General features: G+C 44.6%; 1 protein-coding gene across 3 annotated transcripts; it reads right to left on the reverse strand.

Annotated features, from left to right (window-relative positions):
• Window positions 1-6,140: 6,140 nt before the first annotated feature.
• RBM43 (RNA binding motif protein 43) lies at window positions 6,141-23,297 on the reverse strand. Of its 3 annotated transcripts, none has more exons than XM_030196716.1 (4): window positions 23,180-23,297; window positions 20,085-20,311; window positions 14,184-14,287; window positions 6,141-7,692 (listed from the first exon to the last, which is right to left on the reverse strand). In XM_030196716.1, the coding sequence occupies exons 2-4, from the start codon at window positions 20,260-20,262 to the stop codon at window positions 6,142-6,144; spliced, it is 1,833 nt and encodes a 610-aa protein (XP_030052576.1). In that variant the 5' UTR covers window positions 20,263-20,311; window positions 23,180-23,297; the 3' UTR covers window position 6,141. The 3 variants fall into 3 exon arrangements, with proteins under 3 accessions (XP_030052576.1, XP_030052585.1, XP_030052594.1); XM_030196725.1 differs by having other exon boundaries at window positions 23,133-23,297; XM_030196734.1 differs by lacking the exon at window positions 23,180-23,297 and adding an exon at window positions 22,923-23,023.
• Window positions 23,298-24,379: the final 1,082 nt, after the last annotated feature.

The following is a 24,379-nucleotide window of genomic DNA, read 5'->3' on the forward strand; positions in this document are numbered from 1 at the left end:
GGATCGAACTGAGAATCATCAAATACAGTGGTAGAACACTAAAGAGTTAGGAGGTAATTCTATAAAGAGATGCCCAGTTTTAGGCATCAGGAATGCAGGTAAATGCTGGTCTTCTAGTCATTCGCGTGAATCAATGACCATATCCTGGCTATGCTATATTCTGTAGGCACTCGCCAAGATGCGATGGTGCATACATATGCTGCAGGTGGATGTTCGCATGGGTGGAATCTGGGTGGAACACTGGCAGGGCACACATTTATATATGTAGATAATAAAATTTGATCATTTATGCTCATTCTGATTGCAATCTAGGCAAATGTACACCAGCTCTAAGGCTGCTGTAAATGTCCAAGTCTGCACTCATAAGATGGCTTATGATCTATTCTATAATGAAAAGTAGGAGCCTAATTTGTATTGCAGAATAGGTACCAAATAGGCATTTGCCTAGCACCAAAATCTAGGTGCCCCCTTATAAAATTATCTTTCAGGGGGTAATGTCATAACTAGGTGTTTAAGTTAAATGTACAAAAAATTGCTTATTTTATAAAGGCAATCAAGGTCCTCCACCACAGGTCTGGTTCAAAATTCAAACTGAAAGACCACCTAACTAGATCATATAACTTTTAAAATCAATAGTTAATAAGTCAAATGTACATTTTAGTGGATCATTATGTTATGAAGGATGATATAAGACTTTCAACTCCTCCTCTGTAGTCATAATCATCTATACCTTTTAAAAATGTTACTCCAAATGCATTATAATGTGTCCTCAATCCATCAATATGTGCTGTTCTTTTAAATTTCAACTTAACAATGGCTTACATAGGGGCCCTTTTAGAAAGGCGTGGAAAGACTAAGGCGCGGGTCGCACGTGCCAAATCGGCACTACCGCTGGGCTCGCATGTGTGCCTGGCGGTAATTCCAAGTTTGGCGTGCACTGAATCCCGCTGTAGAAAATAATTTTCTATTTTCTACCGCGGGGGGCGTTCCCAGCAGTAATCGGCAGTTGCTGCGAGCTACATGGTTGGTAATGCGTGAGCCCATACCGCAAAGTCAATTGGTGGCATTAAGGGCTCAGGCCGTAAATAGGCACGTGCTAATTTTAATTTTGCCGGCGTCCATTTCCTGGCCCATAAAAAAAACTTTTTTCCAGACACAGTAAATAAGTGGCCCAGCGCACATCCAAAACACACACTACCACAGGCCACTCTTTACTGCGCCTTTGTAAAGGGACCCCTTAGCTTCTAAAGTTGATTCCACCTAAATGGCTCAACTTCATCCATCCGACACAATATCACGTTTTGATTTCACTCTGCTTCAGGAAGGACTGGAGTAGGCAATGTATGAGGAGTTGTTACACCCTCCTTTATAATATGATGGTCCTCTCAAATTTATTTTTAAAATTAATAGTTGATAAGTAAAAAGTTATGCATTTTATAAAGACATCAGACACCTATAAGGATAATTTCATAAGCCATTTTTTCACACCTAAAACGCTGATTTACATACATAAAAGGGTTTTTACAAAATTCCTATCACATAATGGTGCTACTTTGCCATTATGGGCTCGAGTCAATACATGATGTTCAAAATTTGGCACAAAAAAAAAAAAACAGTGCTATAGACCATTCTATAAAGGGCATGAAAATGCTGGCACCCAAGTTAAGTGTGCTGAGACCGTTTTCTCTAATTCCATGTACAACTTTTTGGTATGTTCCCCATCACACCCATGGCCATGCCCACCTTTTCAGTTACAGGCTAGTACAGTTAGGCATCGTGCCTTATAGAATAATGCACGGCCAGAAGTGCATGCAAATTTGAATGAGTTTTAGCACCCAATTATTGGCGTTAATTCACTCATTACTCAATTAATTTGTGGGTGCATTTTGGCATGCAATTCTGGGTGCCATATATAGAATCCAGAGGTATAAGTATGTAAGGAAGGCTTGGATGGATCCTGAGCAGAGTTCACAACGGCACAACTAGCTTTTTAAAATATGCTAACTTACAAATGTACCTGCATAATACAGGGGCAGACATTTATACCTGCTGAAAAGCGGGTGGAAGTGTCCATTCCGGCAAGGTAAGCATCATTTCTGCTCCTTACTAGTATTTTATAAAGATCCCATAGGTCTATATCCCCACAAATTCAATATATAGCGCTGAAAGATCGGCACCGGAATTTGCGTGTAGATCTCAATTGGGTTAATTATTGGTGCAGCCATCAGTGTTAACCAGCACTTGACATTACTTGAGGGGTTACACGCAGATCTCTGATCTGCATGTTTGTCCACCAACCGCACCTAACTGGTCTTGCGTGGATTTCAAAAGAGGCCATGGCCAGGGTGGGTCAGGGCACTTCTAAAGGTTAGGCGTGCTTTTGCAGAATTAGACCTATCAATGCCTAACTTTGGGTGCGAGTGTTGCATCTGCTTTTCCAAGGCATAAGTTCAGTGCCCAAAGTTAGATGCAATTTCCACACCACGCTCACATTCTTTAAAGGCTGAAAAACCTTTACAGAATGGTGCTTAGCACAGATAATTTCCGGCACCGATCTTTCGGTGCTATACGTAGAATTCGGCCCTGTGTGTCTTCATAAAATAGCACCTAACTAGACACATATTTGCCCTCTTAAACCAGGCACCCTAGAAATATAAAAACAGCAACATTGGGTCAGACCAATAGTCCATGTAGCCCAGCATCCTGCTTCCAGAAATGGCCAATTCAGGGAATAAGTACCTGACAGATCTCAAATAGTAGGAAGATTCTTGCTACTGATCCCAGGGACAAGCAGTGGCCTTTCCCATGTTTATTTCAATAACAGACTATGGACCATTCCTGCAGGAACTTGTCCAAACCTTTTTTAAACCCTGTTATAAAATTACCCTCCCATTTGCCTTTATAAAATAGGATCCTATAGTTACCCAAGTAATGGTTGGCTGAGGGTTTGCTCTTTAAAAAATACATTTTGCAGGTGGTACAGTCAGGATTTGCAGCAAGTGTTATCAGCTGTTAGTGTATCTGGGTTTAAAAAAGGATTGGCCACGTTTCTGGAGGAAAAGTCCATAGTCTGCTATTGAGACAGACATGGTGAAGCCACTGCTTGCCCTGGGATTGGTTAGCATGGAATGTTGCTACTATTTGGGTTTCTGCCAGGTACTTGTGACCTGGATTGGCCACTGTTGGAGACAGGATACTGGGCTAGATGGACCACCGGTCTGACCCAGTATGGCTATTTGTATGTTCTTTTGTTCATCCGTATTTGGATCAAAGTGCTGCAGCTCCTCTAATCCTCTCATTGGTAATGAGTGAAACAGACTATGGTAATGTTCTTTTTCATGGGCATCCAGGGAGTACATTTACATCTTCAGTTACTGCAAATACGACCACAAAATTAACGATGGGGCTCACATTACACCTATCTTGTGTGCTCATCGTTGATTCTCTATCAAGTGAAGGATTGACTTTAAAGATGATACTATTTTAATAAATCATCTTATTTGGTCTCTTATTTAAGAGGCCCGTACCAAGACAGGTTTTGAGATTTCAGGGCCAGTTGTTGATAAAGATGTCTTCCTTGAGTGAGGTTAGGCGTACGCGTACCACCACAAGAAGTCAGACATTTTGTTACTATGACCCAGTCCTATATACTATGGTGTAGTATTGACAAAGGAGGTGACACTCTTTTTATCCTGCTGCTAGCTGCTGAGCTGTTTTAATTGCTATATCTACTGTTAGGTGTTTGTGCCCTTTGGGACCCTAATAGTTGATAATCCCTGACGCAGCCTCTAGAGAGGCGAAACGTGGCCATGTTGGGTTGTGTTTTAAAGTGGCAAGAATAAAAGCCTTTTTAAATATTGGAAGATATGTGTTCTGCTTTTGAGGATTGTACTGCCCTTTCTGCAGAACCTTTGGTTTCCTCTTCTGGATTTGCATTTATGAAAGAAAAGTGAAAGCTCAGCTTTTTCTTCCAGTGTTTGGGTGATTTATGGACTTATAGGTGGCTGAGTTTTTCTTTTTACATTTTACTTTTATTGTGTTGTGAAATGTCTTTATAATGTACTCCACCTAGATATGACAATTTTTACATGGATAAAAAATAAACAAAAAGTTTACTTCTGCTCCACAGAAAGTGAAAATGTGTGCATGTACTCTACGTATGCCCACACATATAAAATACATAAATACATCACAACTCCACCCCTGTTCCACTCAAGTTGACACCCCTGAAAATGTCTACGCCTCATCTTGTCAGTGTGCAATTTTAAAAGAACTCTTTTCCAGATACTTCACATGAGGAATGCTTTACAATCCCTTAAAGGACTGAGCAAATCATTTCAATTAGTGCAAATAAGTATTTTAAATGATTAATACTGTGAGGAATTATGCAGCGCTATCTATCTATGAGCAAACTACCCAGGCAGGGTTGTTGGGTATGAGTGATTCTCAATCTCTAGTGCCTATAGGACAAGGATGCAGGAGTTCAACCCTGGAGTGCTGCAACCAGGCCAGATTTTCAGGATATCCCTAATGAATATGCATGAGATAGATTTGCATATAATGGAACCCATGCTCTCTCATGCATATTCATTAGGAATATCCTGAAAAACCTGTTTAGTTTACTTTGCACCACAGACTTCCTGTCTGCTTTAACAGGTATAAATCTTAAACCCACTGCGCTGTATAATTATGTGGAACAAGCCTGATTTGCATTAGAGAGATGGTTATTAACCACTTTTCCAAAGGAGGAATCACTTCTGTAAAAGAAAGCGTTCTCTGGGATTTTGGTGAGGCAAGAGATTCTTCATGGAATTGGAGGCAGATATATGAAATGGCCTCCTTGTGGAAGTAGTTGAGGCCAAAACCGTGGTAAAATTCAAAAATGCCTATGATAAGAAGACTCTTGGTTATGAAGATTTGTGCAGAAATCAAAACTCAGTAGGGGGCCTATGGCACTGTTGACTAGATAGGCCTAATGGGATTATTCACTACCATATTCTGATCTTCCTACGTTTTCTTCCTTTCCTCCAATGGTAATAATTTTATTTTGTTCATTATGTGGCTAACCATATGTGGACAATTGTTCCTTCTCCAGGTACCTCCTCCCTTCCCAGAAAGCAACTCAAGCTTCCATGGAAGGAAAGGCAAAGGGATGTGGGGGCAAATTTAGAAAGGCCCTGTATTTTGTTCAAGTTTCAGTTTTCAAATGATCCTGTTCTTCTTCCACCCCAGAGTCATACCTTGTGATCTATAAAAACAAAAATCTCAAAGTGACCCTTAACGGTTCTTCCTGACTCCCAGGTCCTTCACCTTTCTCTTTAACTAAAAGAAAAAGGGAGGGCATAATTCATGAATAAAACAAAGCAAAAATCACACTCTTAAGTGACTCCTGTGGATTGGGTTTCTAGCTGCTCTTCCAGGTTGAGGCTGGAGGGGGGGGGGGGGGGGGGGCAAAAAGGGTACAAGCTAAAAAGAGTGAAATAGCCAGCCTGAAGTTTAAATAGCCAGCCTGAAGTGGTTTCCAAACCTGGTCCTGGGGGTTTCTCCAGCCAGTCAGGTATTCAGGATATCTACAATCAATATTCATGAGCGAGATCTGCATGCAAATCTCTTTCATAAATATTCATTGTGAATATCCTGAAAACCTGACTGGCTGGGGAGCCCCCAGAATAGGTTTGGGAACCACTGGTTTAAGGAAACATCACTGACATATATATACACAGCTTCCGTTATAGATCCCGATCTCTTGTTTGGTCCAACTGTGTGCAGTACACCAAAGGGGAAAGCAGGCCTTAATTTGGTGGTCTTGAGTAGAGTGTAGAATATACTGTTGGCCAGGACTTCCCAAACCTGTACTGGGGACCCCAGAGCCAATTAGGTTTTCAGAAGATCCACAATGAATAAGCATTAAATATGTCTGCATATATTAGAATCACAGTGTATGCAAATTCATCTACTTCATATTCATTGTGAACCTGCTGGAAACTTGACTGGCTATAGGGGCCCCAGGACAGGTTTGGGAAGCCTTGTCAATGGGAAGTCAGATCTTAGTTTGATGGTGGTATAGTAGGTACCAGCAGAGATGGAAACCATATATAAAATTAAAGTACATATGATGAATGGTGACAGTATCACAAATATTTATCTTGACCATTTCTCTTTAATAGACTTTTTGTTTGACATGTCCAAAGGTTTCATTGTATTTCTGACTGAGCTCCTTCCTCTCTCCATTGGGTTAGTCTGGGGTAGGTTTCTTTCTTGCCGTGTTGTTGTGGATGTGCTGGGAGATCCCAAACCTCTCTTGCTGTTGCCTCTTCCTTCAGATGCGGTTCTTTTTGGTCTGTATCTGTTGAATATTTCTGTGTCTGGCAAATTCTTCTGAACCTTCTTTGAAAGTTCCTCGTGTTCGTACTTTGCATGGCTACCTGGAGAATATTTGAGGGCATCATAAGTCATGCACCCAGAAACATCTTGGGTTCTCACTTCTACAGGAGGAGGGCAGGAAGAGTCCCTTCTGTATTTTGTTTTCACCAAATGCCCAACTGGACCTCCCCTGTCTAGGTCACCAAGGTCTGGAGGGCCCTCCCCTAGAAGTTTCTGATAAACCTCATAAACTTCCAGTGAAGGTCCTATCAAGTGCAAATTGTCTTTATACATCACAATCAGAGTACGGTACACTTCTCCTATCATCTTACTTCTCTGAAGGATATCTGAATGTTTCTCAAGCTTAAATCTAGAAAGAGGAATATCATAAGTCCTTAAATACTTCTGGGTGTTAGATAGGAGATCAGAAAAGTTTTTAACAGCACTTTCTAAAGACTTTGAGGAGAATGAATGTGAAGTTAATGTTAAGTTGCAAATGTCACCTTGATCCTCTATGTTCATCTCAACAGAATGGGAGTCCAGGATTGCACTGATCTCACGCTTACTGAAAGCCTGGAGGTATTCTAATGTGTCCCTGTCTGTAGTAAAGCAATGAGATGAGTCAGATCTGGGGGTTAATGACCCGCTGCTACCTGCTGAATACTTCATACTCAATGGGGAGGAGGAGTAAGAATCAACTGAATTTCTTCTAGGGCTTTTAGCATTTAGTAAACTCTGAAGCTTCTCTTGCTGGTCTGCAGTACCAGTCAATGAAATGCTGCCAAGACCACCACCATGATAGCCAGAAGCAGAAATGGGTACATCACTAAGACTGAATTTGGCCTCAGGGAAAGCTTTCATGGGGTTACCTCGAATATGGGTCGGCAATGAATGGGGTTCAGTGCTATGTCTACTACTGCGGGATCTAGGAGGCTCATTCTGATAGCTGTCCAACTGTGATCTGCACATTCTTGTTGCCATTGAATAGTCAGGTCCATGCAAGTAATCTACATTTCTTTCAGGTATCCATCCGGTCTGGGTGAGTTCCTTCCTGCTCCATAAAGATCCTTCAGAATGAAATGTGCTGTGGTTTTCAGTTGATTGATGTCTTTTAATCAATGGTGAAGACACACGTATCCTCTTATTAGCTCTAGCCAAGCATAAGAGCTCATCCCTAAGCCTCTTAAGTGCTGGGAAAGTTCCTTCAATCTCTATTCCTAATCCGGTGTGTGAAGAAATCTTGAAGCCATGTTTCTTCACCAACTGCTTCACGGCATCTTTGTCTCGGAACCAGTGCAGGTCCAGTGTAGTCCTCATGAACATGTATACCTGTCAGAATATGAATGCACTGGAATTATTAAGACAACAGAAATCTGATGTTTCAACAGAACCAAGGCACAACCAAAATACGGTGAAATCCCATTTTATAACAGTCCAACATCAGATCTGTCTGGGATATTATGAAGTAAGCTTTAAGATTCTCTCAGACAATCATAAGCATAGCATGGACAATCTATACAGGCAGCACTTTCAATTCCAAGTTTCTTGGAAAATCCTATGAGAATTAATGATTTTCATATTGATCTTTTCATCCCTTCTCTCTCTTGCACCTACTGCAAAATAACAAAGAGTAACTGGATCCCAGAGTTCCTCTCAACTGGGGCTACTATTACTAATCATTTCTATAGCACTACTAGATGTACATAGCACTGTACACATTATATACAGGTACTTTCTCTGTCCCTAGAGGGCTCACAATCTAGGTTTGTACCTGGGGCAATGGAGAATTAAGTAACTTGCCCAAAGTCACAAGGAACTGCAGTGGGAATCAAACCTTGGTTGCCAGGATCAAAGCTCGTTGCACTAACCATCAGGCCACAAAGCAACTGGGCAAAATGGACTTTTAAAATATTTAGAAGAAAAAATTACTCTTCATGCAGATTTTACGAAGAGTTTTGGTGCTACCATGAAGATCACAGGTAAGAGGCAGACCACATTTTCCATTATTAATAATAATAGACAGAAGGATCGCATCTTCACTTGGGGTTCGTAGAGTCATATCCCAGCACAGTCAACCCATCTCTTTCACCCTTATGGGTAATGTCAATAATATGCAATCTACATGTCACAACAAGCAAAAGTGCCTACTGTGGAGGGTTTGCCCAAGTGTCTTAGGGTGATCACTGACTCCATGTCATAAGAAACAGCCTACTTCAGTCCTGGTTTTAGCTACCATATGCATAGACTTGGAGTTCTGATTGTCCCATCGAGTTTCCCCAAGAGAAATTAAAAATCCATGCATGCAATAGGGTAAGCCAGGACTGGAGCAGCCTGTTCCTTGTGACATGGAGTGAGGTGGAAACGCTATCTGTCTGTCCACCATCCATACACATTATAGGATGTAGAAATGTATGTCTGTGTACCTTTACTAAATCACACACAGAAATCAACAGGAAGAGTTGTGCAGTTGCGCACTGAAGTATACAGTGCCCACAGATTACAAAACTCCCGACTACCAAAAGAGAAGCCAAATGCACAGTGGTAAAGGAGGAAATGCTAGAGGGACTCCCAGTTCCTGTCAGCAGAAGACCTGCAAGGTGAGTGGAGATCACAGAAAAGAGGAGTGAGAAAGAGTGAGAGAAGATGTTCAGAGAGGAGGGAGAGAAGAGTGCAGATAAGAGGGGAGAAGACAAATGCCCCAAAATGCGCCTAAGTACAATGCCTATGGCATGCACCTTTCAGCTTGATTATTTTGTTTGTTTGAACAGTGATACAGTGGCATACCTAGGTTGGCTGCCACCCCGGGCGGGTCACCGCTACGCTCCCCCCTCCTCTCAGTGCATCACCCCCTCTTCCCTCTTGGCGTATCACCCCACCCCTCTCGGTGCATCACCCACATCCCCCTCCTCTGAAGCGCATCATCTTCACCACCTGGGGATGCATGGAACAGTTGTTTCTGCATTGTTTGAGGGGTTACCATTGTTTTCCATATTATCCAACAAAGGATCTGTCCCATTTATGTCAGATAATTGAGACTGTACTGTAGTTACTGTGTAAACCTTAAGCAGTAATCTCGCTTATGAATCTTTAAAGGAAGCTGCTACTTTTTACAGGACAGTGGAGAATAAGCACAGGGAGAAGAGAAGGTTGGTGATGAGTATCTTCTTTCCCCTGGCTTCAATCTTCAGTTGCTTGTTAACATTACTGGTCCCCTAGCAGAGCTTCCACACAGTTTGGCCTGGAGAACTGGGTTTAAACCAGCCCTCTGTCTCAGTGTTTCTCAACTTTTTCAAGTGCAAGGCACATTTTGGTTTCAAAACTGTTGTGTAGCACACCGGCTTCCTCAGAGCAATGTGGATATAGGAGGGGACTAGTATGGCCAAAAGAAAAATTAGACAATTCTGAAAGCCCCACCAGCAACTATAAGGACTCGAAGGAAGAGGCTCAGGGAATGGGAAAAGGAGGAGGTGCTGTGTACCCAAAAGAGGAGGCTCAGGAATGGGGAAAGGCTCAGGAATAGGAGGTGCTCTGTACCCAAAGTAGGAGGCTCATGAATGGGAACAGGAGGAGGTGCGGCCAGCGCTGAATATTGACTAGATTGATTAAAGTTTAAACCGGCAACCCCCCCCCCCCCCCCCCCCCAGATATTCAATGGTGGTCATCGGAAATGGCCCAGCACTGAATATCCGGGCTCAGTGCCTCCCGCGGGATTTAGCCGGGAGTCTGAATATCAAGCCCTTTATCATTTGTACGCCCTTGCCTGAGGCCTGATCCAAAGAGCTTAGTTGGCATCCATGACTGTCTGATGGGGACTAAGGTTACACTAGTCAAAAGATGCAGATGGACCAATTTCTGAAATCAAATGTATCTGATAGGGGTCCCTTGAAACCCAGGCCTGTCTGCAGCTCTTGAGACCACAACTGTCTGCCTTTACCTCCCTCTGGGATGGTGCATTCATTCTGAAACCAACACATATGAGTAAAGGAAGCAAAAACAATGTCAGGAAGACACCTAAAGACAAAAAAATACTTCTGAGTTTAAAAAGTAAGCTAAAAACCAGACATGTCATTAATTTGGAATCTAACATAGCAGGCAATAGCAGATAAAGACCCATCCAGTCTGCTCAGCTGCCCTTCCGCTCTGGTTCCCAACACTTAAATCAACACAAGCCATTAAAATTCTCTGCCGTTCCCGTTGACTTGATTCCCTAAAACCCTTCCTTATGCGTTACCACCGACTTCCTATCCAATTCAGAATTCAGTTCAACATACTGGGCCTCACCCACAAGAGACATTTCTCTCCCTATCTTCATTAACAACTTTATATAAACTGACCAAACTCCTTTAATCCTTATATGTACATCATCTTACTCTCCCACCACCTTTTATAGCTAGGTACATTATCATCAGATCTAGCACTTTTTTTGTAGTTCCATCATTATAGAATAACTACTACTACTTATCATTTCTAAAGCGCTACTAGACGTACGCAGCGCTGTACACTTGAACATGAAGAGACAGTCCCTGCTCGATAGAGCTTACAATCTAATTAGGACAGACAAACAGGACAAACAAGAGATAAGGGAATATTAAAGTGAGGATGATAAAATAAGGGTTCTGAACAAGTGAATAAGGCTCAGGAAGTCTATTCCAGGCATATGGTGCAGCAAGATAAAAGGAACGGCATCTGGAGTTAGCGGTGGAGGAGAAGGGTGCAGATAAGAGAGATTTACCCAGTGAACGGAGTTCCCGGGGAGGAATGTAGGGAGAGATAAGAGTGGAGAGGTACTGAGGAGCTGCAGAGTGAATGCACTTATAGGTCAATAAGAGGAGTTTGAACTGTATGCGGAAACGGATAGGAAGCCAGTGAAGTGACTTGAGGAGAGGGCTAATAGCATAACGACACTGGCGGAATATTAGTCGTGCAGCAGAATTTTGAACAGATTGAAGAGGAGAGAGATGGCTAAGTGGGAGACCTGTGAGAAGCAATTTGCAATAGTCTAAGCGAGAGGTGATAAGAGTGTGGATGAGGGTTCTGGTAGTGTGCTCAGAAAGGAAAGGGAGAATTTTGGTGATATTATAGAGAAAGAAACGACAGGTTTTAGCAGTCTGCTAAATATGTGCAGAGAAGGAGAGAGAGGAGTCGAAGATGCAGGGCCGGTCTTAGGTCGAGGCGACTGCATAGGGCCTCGCGCTTAAGGGGGCCCCGCGCAGCGCGCCTCAGTCAGCCTCCTTCGCTCTATCCTGACGCTCCAGTAGTTTAAATTTACCTCGCTCCGACTGTCCGACGTCGCAGCAGCTGCTCAGCATCAGTGAAAGCGCTGCCCGACATCTCTAACCTTCCCATCGCTCGTTCATTCCCTCTCAGTGTCCCGCCCTCGAGGAAATGACGTCAGAAGAAGGTGGGGCACTGAGGGAACAAACGAGCGAAGGGAAGGCTGGTGGAGAGACGTCAGACAGCGCTTTCACTGACACTGCGCAGCTGCTGAAAAGGAGGTAAATAATTTAAATACTAGAAGAGAAGAGGGCAGGCAGGTGGACATGGGAGCGGGAGGGATGGGGAGAGGAGCATTAATCGATGGACATGGATGGGAGGGCAGGGCCCAGGGAGAGAGGATTCATTGCTGGACATGGAGGGGAGGAAGGAGAATTGCTGGATATGGATAGATAGAGGGGGGCAGGGGAGAGAGGAGCATCGATGGACATGGATGGGAGGGCAGGGCCCAGGGAGACAGGAGAAATTGCTGGGCATGGAGGGAGGAGAATTGCTGGATATGGATGGATGGAGGAGGGAAGGGGAGAGAGGAGCATTGATGGACAAGGATGGACATGGATGGGAGGGCAGGGCCCAGGGAGAGAGGAGAAACTGCTGGGCATGGAGGGGAGGGAGGAGAATTGCTGGATATGGATGGATGGAGGAGGGAAGGGGAGAGAGGAGCATCAATGGACAAGGATGGACATGGATGGGAGGCCAGGGCCCAGGGAGAGACGAGAAATTGCTGGATATGGAGGGGAAGGCAGGGGAGGGAGGAGAATTGCTGGATATGGAGGGGAAGGCAGGGGAGGGAGGAGAATTGCTGGATATGGATGTCCACTTGCTCCTGCCTATGTGATGCCACCTTGAAAAATGGTGCCACCCATCCCTGCACTGTGCATCCACACAACTCTCCCACTGTTCAACGACCTTATATGGCTGTCCCACATGAACTTTATCTCATCTCAAAATCACTCTGTATTTGTAAACACCGGAGACTGCAAATGCACCTCCGGTATGATGTAAGCCACATTGAGCCTGCAAATAGGTGGGGAAATGTGGGATACAAATGCAACAAATAAATAAATCCTTGGATACATGCCACAGGGTCAGTCTGCAAAACAAGGGAATTATTTATTTATTACATTTGTACCCCGCGCTTTCCCACTCAAAGCAGGTTCAATGCGGCTTACATAGTAATTGGGATTACAAAGTATTGGTGCAGAGAAATAAGTTGAGTATTATGCTTTTATTTGGTAGTCTGGGCACAATTCTGTGCTGTACATTACAGGATGTACCACACAGGGTCAGGCTCCTCCGTTTTCCAACATGGGGGCGCTGAGCAAAAGAAAGTGGGCATCACTCCTGCCTCTTCAAAGTATGCCAGCAAGAAGGAGGGGGGTTGGGAAGAGTTCAACATGTTGGGGTAATTGGGAAGAGGACACCAGTGATTTTTATTGTTGAGTCAAGACTGCTGCTAGAGATTGCGGTAGCCATTTTGAAAATGAAGTCAGCATGGACAGAAGTGACTGGAGATCACTCCTGCCCCGACTATACCACTAGGCTACCAGGCCTTGTAAATGTCAGACAAGCACACCAAGACTTGGGCCTGGAGGTAATTTTATATACACAAAATTACTAGAGCACAAACGGCAGAGATCACAGCTGGACTGAAGCTCCAGACATATACGCCTGTAAACCAAGACTGTCCACATGCCACCCAAACTCCGTCATAAGTACATAAGTATTGCCATACTGAGACAGACCAAAGGTCCATCAAGCTCAGCATCCTGTTTCCAACAGTGGCCAATCCATGTCACAAATACCTAGCAAGATCCCAAAAAAGTACAAAACATTTTATGCTGCTTATCCCAGAAATAAGCAGTGGATTTTCCCCAAGTCCATTTTAATAATGGTCTATGGACATTTCCTTTAGGAAGCCATCCAAAACTTTTTAAAACCCCGCTAAGCTAACTGCCTTTTACCACATTCTCTGGCAACGAATTCCAGAGTTTAATTACACGTTAAGAAACATTTTCTCAGATTTGTTTTAAATTTACTACTTTGTAGCCTCATTGCATGCCCACTAGTCCTAGTATTTTTGGAAAGAGTAAACAGACACGTCACGTCTACCCATTCCACTCCACACCTACACTATGGTCACATGAAGTATGTGTCTTCTTGTCACCCCATGCAAACCCTGGTTTAGTTCCATAAAAGCCCTTTTATATGTACAGAAAGGCCTTTCTGAAGCCAAGTGGCAAAGAATCAATGGGAAAAACAAGAACTCTACATAGCAGAGCAGGGCATGGGTGCTACAGAAACAGAAATCTCTGTCAGCTCCGATCATGACCTCATCTGAAAAAAGCCTGAGAAACTTCACGTTCTCCAAAAAGACCAGAGTGGAAAGGTGAAAATACGGATCTTGGAATCTATGCTTCTGATTTACCTTCTACTTCGGTCTTATGTAGGACCGAGAAAGAAAAAGGGAAACCTTTGTCCCAGAGTACGCAAGGCATCATATTTTCCATCATATCAAAGCCAATTGGTTAAAATCTGATACCCACCTCAGCATCTGGAGTCTTAAGTCTCTCCACTCGCCTCACATCCAAGTTATAGATCTTTCCATCCAGTTCCAGCCTGTGTTGTCTCCCCAAGATTCTCTCTGCCACTGGGGAAAACAAAAAAAACAAACAGAAACCCAACACGATTAAGCCCATTGAACCCCAAAGTACAGGAAGTGGCACAAAGAGCCCCCTCTAGTGCTGACAGATAAGAATGCTAGCTGATGAAAAGTCAGCAATGACTTAACAACATAGTAGATGACAGCAGAAAAAGACTGCATGGTCCATCCACTCTGCCCAACAAGATAAACTCATATGTGCTACTTTTTGTGTATACCTTACCTTGATTTGTACCTGTCCTCTTCAGGTAGTTGGAGCTTTCAACATTGTTACCAATTGTAATGCCACAGGGGGCTTCTGCCCCCCCCCCCCCCCCACACACACACACACAATTTGTGTTTGGTCCCTGCAAGCACAAACTAAGCATGTGCAGGGGGTGGGGCAGAAGCTGAACATGCATCAGGTGAAAGGCCCGGCACAGAGGTGGCAGCGGCCACAGGCAATGGGGAGCACTTCTAATGGTGGAGTTGAGGACTGTCACTAGCTCAGGTATTTGAGGGTCGTGGGGCAGCGGCAGGGCAAGGCAAACATTTCTGCCACCCCCCCTTAAAAAGATCTGAGACCTGGCTACGTGCCTTTAATGACCAGTAGAGCTATTCCTGCAAACAGCAATGAATCCTACGTGCCCGAGCTATCCGGCTTAAATAAAAAGAGCAGAGTTACAGAATCAGAACAGTTCAGGATGGGATATTGCATCATTCAGTCTCATGTCACAAATGTCTGTGGAATCAGAGCCTCAGTTCGTCAGTACAAAGGTCAGCGACCTTGTGCAGTCACTATCAAAACTTCTCAGGCCCAGCACCTTCCAGTGAGGGAACAACTCTTTCTCCTGATATAACAATGCACCCAACACCAGTAATGCTCTTTATGAAAAGAACAGACTTTCATAAGCTGGTTACACTGTCAGAGAGACTGGAATATGGAATACTGTCACCAGGGGAGGCACAAGCATTGGCTAGCTCAGGGGTGGGCAACCATGGTCCTCAACCAGTCAGGTTTTCAAGATTTCCACACTGAATATGCATGAAATCTATTTGCAGACATTGGAAGCAGTACCTTCAAATCCATCTCATTGTAAAATTTTGAAAACCCATCTGGATTGTGGCCCTCACGAACAGTGGTTGACCACCCCTGGGCTAGCCTGTCTGTATGTCTCAAGTGAATTCCTCCTACATCCCTCCCCCTGATTGCCTATTAAAATATTTCCTTCTATTGTACTGACATTGTGAGCATCAAGGCCATGTTATTTGACAGTTAAAATGCATGCCTTGTATTAGATTTGTATTGATCATGAGTATCATATGTATTAATAGTAAAAAAGGCCCGTTTCTGACACAAATGAAACGGGTGCTAGCAAGGTTTTCCTCGGAGTGTGTATGTGAGAGTGACTGTGTGTGAGAGAGAGAGTGAATGTGTGAGTGTGTGTGTGTGAGAGAGAGAGTGAGTCTGGGTGCGAGTGTGTCTGTGAGAGAGAGAGTGTGTGTGTGAGAATGCGAGTGTGTGCAAGTGCATATATGAGACAGTGTGAGTGAGTGTGTTTCACACAGATAGTGTGTGCGAGAGAGAGAGTGTGTGTGAGACACAGACTCTCTGTGAGACTGAGTGTATGAGACCAAGAGCGTGTGAGTGACCGTGTGACACATAGAGAGTGAATGTGATACAGTTTGAGAGACAGTGTGTGAGAGTGAGACAGAAAGACATTGACTGTGAGACAGAGTGTGTGTGTGACAAAGATACCTCCCTCCCTCTCTCTCTCTGGTGTCAGCCCCCCCCCCCCCCCCCCCCTTCTCTCTCTGGTGTCTGAGTGTTACTGTGCAGGACGCTGAGCTCTGGCTGTGCTTCAAGGAACTGACCAATCCTATTTAATAGAATGCACATCCAACATTCTGAAGCCGAGAAACCTTGTGTGGTTGGTCACTTCTGCTTGTGATGAACCCGGAAGTACGTGATGTCAATTCAGGAGATGGATAAAGAGAGCAGGAATGCCTCAGCCATGCAGTCAGCTTCAGAATGTTGGCGGTGCGTTTTATTATATAGGATATGAATGTTTTTCCATGCTGTCTATTATAGTGTATCATTTCTATCCTGCTGACATTTATCATATTTCTGCCATATGAATGTCCTACTGTGCTGTTTTAATAGGTATGTTTCTGATACTGTATCTTGTCATTGTTATTACTAGGATTTAATTTGCCTATCTCCAAATACAGTATTTTATGTTGTCATTTTACCATTGCTATACTGTTAAAACAACATAAGCTGATTATGTCAAGATCTACCTGTTGTACAATGACCTGGGTGAATCTCTTCATAAAGGCGGTTAATAAATCCCAATAAATGAATATAAAATAGCCACAGGATTCTGACAACAACAACAAAAAAAAATCATGTAAGTGTGGGAAATTTTTAAAAATAAAGTAAGAAAAAAAAAGTTAAAATTGTGCAGCAACTCAGCTTGTCTGACACTGCCTTGCTACTGATGTAGAAGTGTTACAAAGCAAAGCATAAATGCTTTCAGATCAGTGAAATGCCAACTCTCAACATATCAAAGTGGAGGAGTGGCCTAGTGGTTAGAGCACCGGTCTTGCAATCCGGAGATGGCCGGTTCAAATCCCACTGCTGTTCCTTGTGATCTTCGGCAAGTCACTTAACCCTGCGGGTTAAAATGCGCTACTGCAGGGCATGCTAAGGAGTCAAGTGGTAGTTTTGGAATCGACGCGCATTGCCCTCACGCTAAAAATTTTTAAAACATTTTTTAGCACTGGGGGCATTTGGGGATGGAGAGTGGGCGTGGCTATGCTAATCAGTTTGCGCACGGGCATTGCTGCACACTAACTGATGGTACAGGATTAGCAGGTTACCGCCTACAAAACAGGTGGGGGTAGGGGCTCATGCGCTAGTGGGAAACTAGTCTGTGGCTATTATCAGAAAAAAGAAAACTGTGGCCTCAGTGTGCAGGAAAGACCCACGTTAGGCTACCGTAGACCACCTTTTAGCGCTGCAACTTGCTTCTCCCAGTCTCCCACTTAGCCATCTCTCTCCTCTTCAATCTGTTCAAAATTCTGCTGCACGACTAATATTCCGCCAGGGTCGCTATGCTCATATTAGCCCTCTCCTCAAGTCACTTCACTGGCTTCCTATCTGTTTCCGCATACAGTTCAAACTCCTCTTATTGACCTATAAGTGCATTCACTCTGCAGTACCTCTCCACTCTCATCTCTCCCTACATTCCTCCCCGGGAGCTCCGTTCACTGGGTAAATCTCTCTTATCTGCACCCTTCTCCTCCACTGCTAACTCCAGACTCCGTTCCTTTTATCTTGCTGCACCTTATGCCTGGAATAGACTTCCTGAGCCGGTACGTCAAGCTCCATCTCTGGCCGTCTTCAAATCTAAGCTAAAAGCTCACCTTTGTGATGCTGCTTTTAACTCCTAACCCTTGTTCACTTGATCAGAACCCTTATATAATCATCCTCACTTTAATATTCCCTTATCTCTTGTTTGTCCTGTTTGTCTGTCCTAATTAGATTGTTGAACAGGGACTGTCTCTTCATGTTCAAGTGTACAGCGCTGCGTAAGTCTAGTAGCGCTTTAGAAATGATAAGTAGTAGTAGTAGTACTTGGTAAAAGGGCCCTTGACAGAGATCGACCTATGGTGGTGTACAGCAGATACAGTTTGACGTAAAACTTCAAATTTTAGCCAAGGCCCACAGTCCACCAGCATCACAGATAAATGTTTACAGGTACGTTCACTTTGGTGCCACCTCTTGGGACTTTTTATTAAACAAACAAACAAAAACCCCAACTGCCTAGTCTCTGGAATAAAAGTAAATAGCATGCTAACATTCAGCCCAGCAGCTGAGTAAATCCTGTGCTCAGGTCTCATGTCTTGCAGGCTGGGTTACCAGGGAACAGTGCAGACAACAAAAGACCTGGCACCCAGCCCAAAACCCAACGGTCGCCTGCTGAAAAGTCGCTGCCCTGCACGCTCTAAAGAAGGACACAGAACAGCTGAAATGCCAGGACTGCACACCAAATGCCATGCAAATTAACTGTGAGGGGCAATATTTAAACTTTACAGTCACCAATTCTTTTAAACTCCAGCTACAGTGTTTAAAGTTCTACCAGGATATTCAGTGACGGACGATGTTCAGATATTAGCACTGAATATCCATGTACGGCGCTGACTGCCCCCAAATTCAAGAAAATAGTGACATTCAGTGCCACTCTCCGGATATGAATCTGGATAATTTAGGACAGTTTTTTTCCCTAAGTTATCTGCATACCGGCACAAAATATCACCAGTCTCTGGACAGATCCTGTTTCCACCTCCAGATCACCCCAGTGCTCTCCAGACAGCGTCAGAGCAGTCTGTGGTGATTTTCAGTGGACAGCCCTTGTCAGTATTACTTAACCAGCAGCTTTGAATATTGGGCTCTGTACTCTTAGCCATACTTATGCAAACGTGTATTTCATGAATATTCACTGTGGAGATCCTGAACACCAGCCTTGTTTGCAGCTCTTGCCAAGAACAGCTGTGCTATACCACCATCTAGGTACCTCAATTCTGCAATATCTTGTGCCACTATCCATGCACCTCAGTCCTGCCTTACCTCACACTGCTGTGTCACCATCAGAGTAACCTAATGGTTAGTGCAGTGGCGTGAGAACCAGGGGAACTGGGTTCAACCCCCACTGCAGCTCCTTGTGACTCTAGGCATGTTACTTAACCCTCCATTGCCCCAGGTACAAAATAAGTACCTGTATATAATATGTAAACCGCTTTAATTATAACCACAGAAAGGTGGTATATCAAATCCCATCTCATAGTAACATAGTAGATGACGGCAGAAAAAGACCTGCACGGTCCATCCAGTCTGCCCAACAAGATAAACTCATATGTGCTACTTTTTGTGTATACCTTACCTTGATTTGTACCTGTCCTCTTCAGGGCACAGACCGTGTAAGTCTGCCCAGCACTATCTCCGCCTCCCAACCACCAGCCCCGCCTCCCACCACGGGCTCTGGCACAGACCGTATAAGTCTGCCCAGCACTATCTCCGCCTCCCAACCACCAGCCCCGCCTCCCACCACGGGCTCTGGCACAGACCGTATAAGTCTGCCCAGCACTATCTCCGCCTCCCAACCACCAGCCCCGCCTCCCACCACGGGCTCTGGCACAGACAGTACAAGTCTGCTCAGCACTATCCCCGCCTCCCAACCACCAGCCCCGCCTCCCACCACGGGCTCTGGCACAGACAGTACAAGTCTGCCCAGCACTATCCCCGCCTCCCAACCACCAGCCCCGCCTCCTACCACGGGCTCTGGCACAGACCGTATAAGTCTGCCCAGCACTATCCCTGCCTCCCAACCACCAGCCCCGCCTCCCACCACGGGCTCTGGCACAGACCGTATAAGTCTGCCCAGCACTATCCCCGCCTCCCAACCACCAGCCCCGCCTCCCACCACGGGCTCTGGCACAGACAGTACAAGTCTGCCCAGCACTATCCCCGCCTCCCAACCACCAGCCCCGCCTCCCATCACGGGCTCTGGCACAGACCGTATAAGTCTGCCCAGCACTATCCCCGCCTCCCAACCACCAGCTCTGCCACCCAATCTCCTTTCCCATGCACCTTGGTCCTGTCTCACCTTACACTGCTGTGTCACCATCTATACACCTCGGTCTTCCATCTACGTACCTGGCCTAACTGCTGAAACTCTCGCAGTGTGACATGTAGCCTTCCTCCCCGCCTGTGCCCCTCCCATGTCCTCAACGGCTCCATTACCTTCCTTCTCTTGAAACGTTAGAAAGGCCACACCGGTTTCCTCAGTGGGGTACTTCAGCTCCAGCACTTCCCCTCCGCCGTTTCTGGGTCGCAGAAAGTGGATGAGGAGCTTGTCATGCATCCTGTCATCTGACGTGACGCTGGGAACATTGTCAACACGGAGGGTCCTGGCATCCATGCCCTGCCAGCCTCTAGAGGAGCTTACGCGGTGCAGGGGCCTCGGTCAGCTGCAAGAGGAGGAATATATTGTTTAAGTGAGTTATCACATCCTTTCAAATTTTAGCATATTTTTAGCACTCCCCCCCCCCTTTAAAGAAACAGAAAGTGCAGCAAATGTATTTGGGGGGGGGGGGGGCGGTAAAACACAGAGAACAGGCTTTTTAAATAGAACATCGATAGATATGTGCTGTGTGTACTCAAACAAATTTTAGAATTAGCAGAAAATGGCATGGACTTTGTTTTTTAATGTGATTTAAAGTTTGGCAGATAAATCACCTTCTCCAAACACTGGCTAGAAACATAGAAACATGGCGGCAGACAAAGGCCATATGACCCATCCAGTCTGCCCATCCTCTGTAACCCCTAATTCTTCCTGTTCCTAAGCGATCCCACATGCTTATCCCATGCCTTTTTAAATTCTGGAACAGTCCTCGACTCCACCACCTCCACCGGGTGACCATTCCACGCCTCCACCACCCTTTCTGTGAAATAATACTTCCTTAGGTTACTCCTAAGCCTATTCCCTCTTATCTTTGTCATATGTCCCCTCATTCCAGAGCTGTGCTTCATTTGAAAAAGGCTCTCTTCCTGTACATAAATGCCCTTGAGATATTTAAACGTTTCTATCATAGTAACATAGTAGATGACAGCAGAAAAAGACCTGCATGGTCCATCCAGTCTGCCCAACAAGATAAACTCATATGTGCTACTTTTTGTGTATACCTTACCTTGATTTGTACCTGTCCTCTTCAGGGCACAGACCGTGTAAGTCTGCCCAGCACTATCCCCGCCTCCCAACCACCGGCTCTGGCACAGACCATACAAGTCTGCCCAGCACTATCCCCGCCTCCCGCCACCAGCTCTGCCACCCAATCTCGGCTAAGCTCCTTAGGATCCATTCCTTCTGAACAGGATCCCTTTATGTTTGTCCCATACGTGTTTGAATTCTGTTACCGTTTTCATTTCCACCACCTCCCGCGGGAGGGCATTCCAAGCATCCACTACTCTCTCTGTGAAAAAATACTTCCTGACATTTTTCTTGAGTCTGCCCCCCTTCAATCTCATTTCATGTCCTCTCGTTCTACCTCCTTCGCATCTCCAGAAAAGGTTCATTTGCGGATTAATACTTTTCAAATATTTGAACGCCTGTATCATATCACCCCTGTTTCTCCTTTCCTCCAGAGTATACATGTTCAGGTCATCAAGTCTCTTCTCATACGTCTTGTAACGCAAATCCCTTACCATTCTCGTAGCTTTTCTTTGCACCGCTTCAATTCTTTTTACATCCTTCGCAAGCTAGGGCCTCCAAAACTGAACACAATAGGTGGGGCCTCACCAACGACTTATACAGGGGCATCAACACCCCCTTTCTTCTGCTGGTCACACCTCTCTCTATACAGCCTAACAACCTTCTAGCTACGGCCACCACCTTGTCACACTGTTTCGTCGCCTTCAAATCCTCAGATACTATCACCCCAAGATCCCTCTCCCCGTCCGTACCTATCAGATTCTCCCCACCTAACACATGCGTCTCCTCTCTCTCTCCTCTAGCGTATACACGTTGAAGCTCATAAGCCTGTCCCTATAATTTTTGCATTCAAGACCGCTTACTAATTTCGTAGCCGCCCTCCGGACCAACTCCATCCTGTTTATATCTTTCCGTAGGTGCGGTCTCCAGAACTGCACGCAGTACTCCAAATGAGGCCTCACCAGAGACTTATACAACGGCACTATCACCTCCTTTTTCCTGCTGGTCATGCCTCTCTTTATGCACCCAAGCATCCTTCTGGCTTTGGCCGTCGCTTTTTCTACCTGTTTGAAAGCTTTAAGGTCGTCAGACACAATCACCCCCAAGTCCTGCTCTTCCTTCGTACACTGAAAGCACTTCACCCCCTATAGATTAAGGCAGACACTCATAGGGAAACCGGATATCTTGCCCCCTTCACACTTCCGGCTGGAGGCTTCATAGAACGTTGGTGTTGCCTTTTATATAGAGAGATAAGTTTTTAGTGTGACTGGCATTAAAAATCTGGTTTATTTTTGGCAGGTTAAGTTTAAACCATTCAAGGCTATACCTGCTATTTGGCCACCAAACTTACCTGGCGATGTACTGAATATTTGTAGATAGCCAATTATATTGCATGATATAACCGTTTATCCAGGAAACACCAAGATAACCAGCACGCTCCCACTGAATATTGCAGTGCTGCTTAACCACCAGAAGCTGTTCCTGGCTGGTTAAATGGTTTTAAATATTGGGCAGAAAGATTTCACTGATCCACCCCCCCCCCCCCCCCCCCCAAAAAAAAAAAAGACTAGAAATATTTCTGTGGAAAAAAATGTGACACTTTTGGGGCTATCAAAGGGCAAACACTTCCTTAAAAACAATCACTGACGCCTTGAACAAAATAAGTACTTTCACAGGAAAACAAGGTAATAGCTTCATAACAGGAGAAGCACCATCTCTCATGGAGAATCTAAATAAACGCCTGTTCTGCTTAATTTGAAGTTTACGAACTTTCCAGGGAATCTCGGTAAAACACGGATCCTCCACAGTTCTCTCTGAGGCCTGTTCTTTTATGGGAAAACGTCGGCTCCAAGCTTTTGTACAACTCTTACCTTTCTTGAAAATGGCCCAGAATATGGACGCAGACAGCACCTATGCGATAAGGAAGCCTGATCATAAACTACAATATTATATCTACTGCTGAATTCAAAGCCCAGCGAAACGAAGTACTGAGCTCCGTCCTACTTCCTTTTGCAAATATGGATCTCGGCACCACGTGCTGTGGGGGGGGGGGGGGGGGGCTTGGTTTGCCAATTTATCACCTTCTCTCCCTCCAAATCAGCTCCCGACCAGAGATCGAAGCAGGTACCTGACTTCCAGCAGCTTCAGCCAGCGCCCACCAGCCATCCCCCGAGGACGAAGGGGCTCGGAGGGCAAATTAGGAGAGAAAGGCTGGAGCCCAGATCGACGTGCAGGAAGGAAGCCATACTCACATAGAGAAAGGGTCAGAGAGAGGCGAGAGCGCTGCATTGCAAGCACAGCCCTGTAAATCGGACTACCCACAAGGCACCGGGTCCCGCACTACATTAACCCTCTAGGTACCGGTCGTGTGTGTATTAGGATAGTGGTTAGGACTGAACACAACAGGAGCTGATTACAGCAGTGGTTCCCAAGCCTGGCCCTGGAGGAGGCAGGCACCCCAGCCACTCAGGTTTGGCGGATAACCACAAAGAATATTCATGAACTAAATTCTGAGTGACCACCTTATTTTTTCTTTGATGTTTCAATATGCTTTTATTTCTTAAATGTTATCAATTCTGAAATCTTAATATGCACCTCATGTAAATATATAACTAATTATCCTATAATAATAATAATATAACTATTATCATGTTTTTCATTATCATGTTACCTAAGATCCTTTTGCTATTACAAAATGTATATTTTCTTATATAATTCTTATATATTTCTTACTGTTTGCTCGTTAAAATACTATTATGTTTTATCATTATCATGTTACCCAAAATCCTTCTGTTATTACTAAATGTATACTTTCTCATGTAGTTCCACTACTCATGAATATTGTAAGCCAGATTGAGCCTGCAACGAGGTGGGAAAATGTGGGATACAAATGCAACAACTAAAATAAATAAATATAATTAATATATGATTTTTTTTTTTGTTACATTTGTACCCCACACTTTCCCACTCATGGCAGGCTCAATGCAGCTTACATGGAGCAATGGAGGGTTAAGTGACTTGCCCAGAGTCACAAGGAGCTGCCTGTGCCGGGAATTGAACCCACTTCCTCAGGACCAAAGTCCACCACCCTAACCACTAGGCCACTCCTCCTTCATGTTTACATGAGGTGCATATTAAAATTGAGAATTGATACAATTTAAGAAATAAAAGCATATTGAAACATCAAAGAAAAAAATAAGGTGGTCACTGTATGGTACAATGAATATTCATGAGCTATATTTGCATGCACTGCTTCCACTGCATGCAGAATCTCTCTGGTGAATATTCATTGTGGATATCCCAAAAACTTGCCTGGCTGGGATCAGGT

This window comes from Microcaecilia unicolor, chromosome 1, assembly GCF_901765095.1.
Source record: "Microcaecilia unicolor chromosome 1, aMicUni1.1, whole genome shotgun sequence".
Classification (NCBI taxonomy): domain Eukaryota; kingdom Metazoa; phylum Chordata; class Amphibia; order Gymnophiona; family Siphonopidae; genus Microcaecilia; species Microcaecilia unicolor.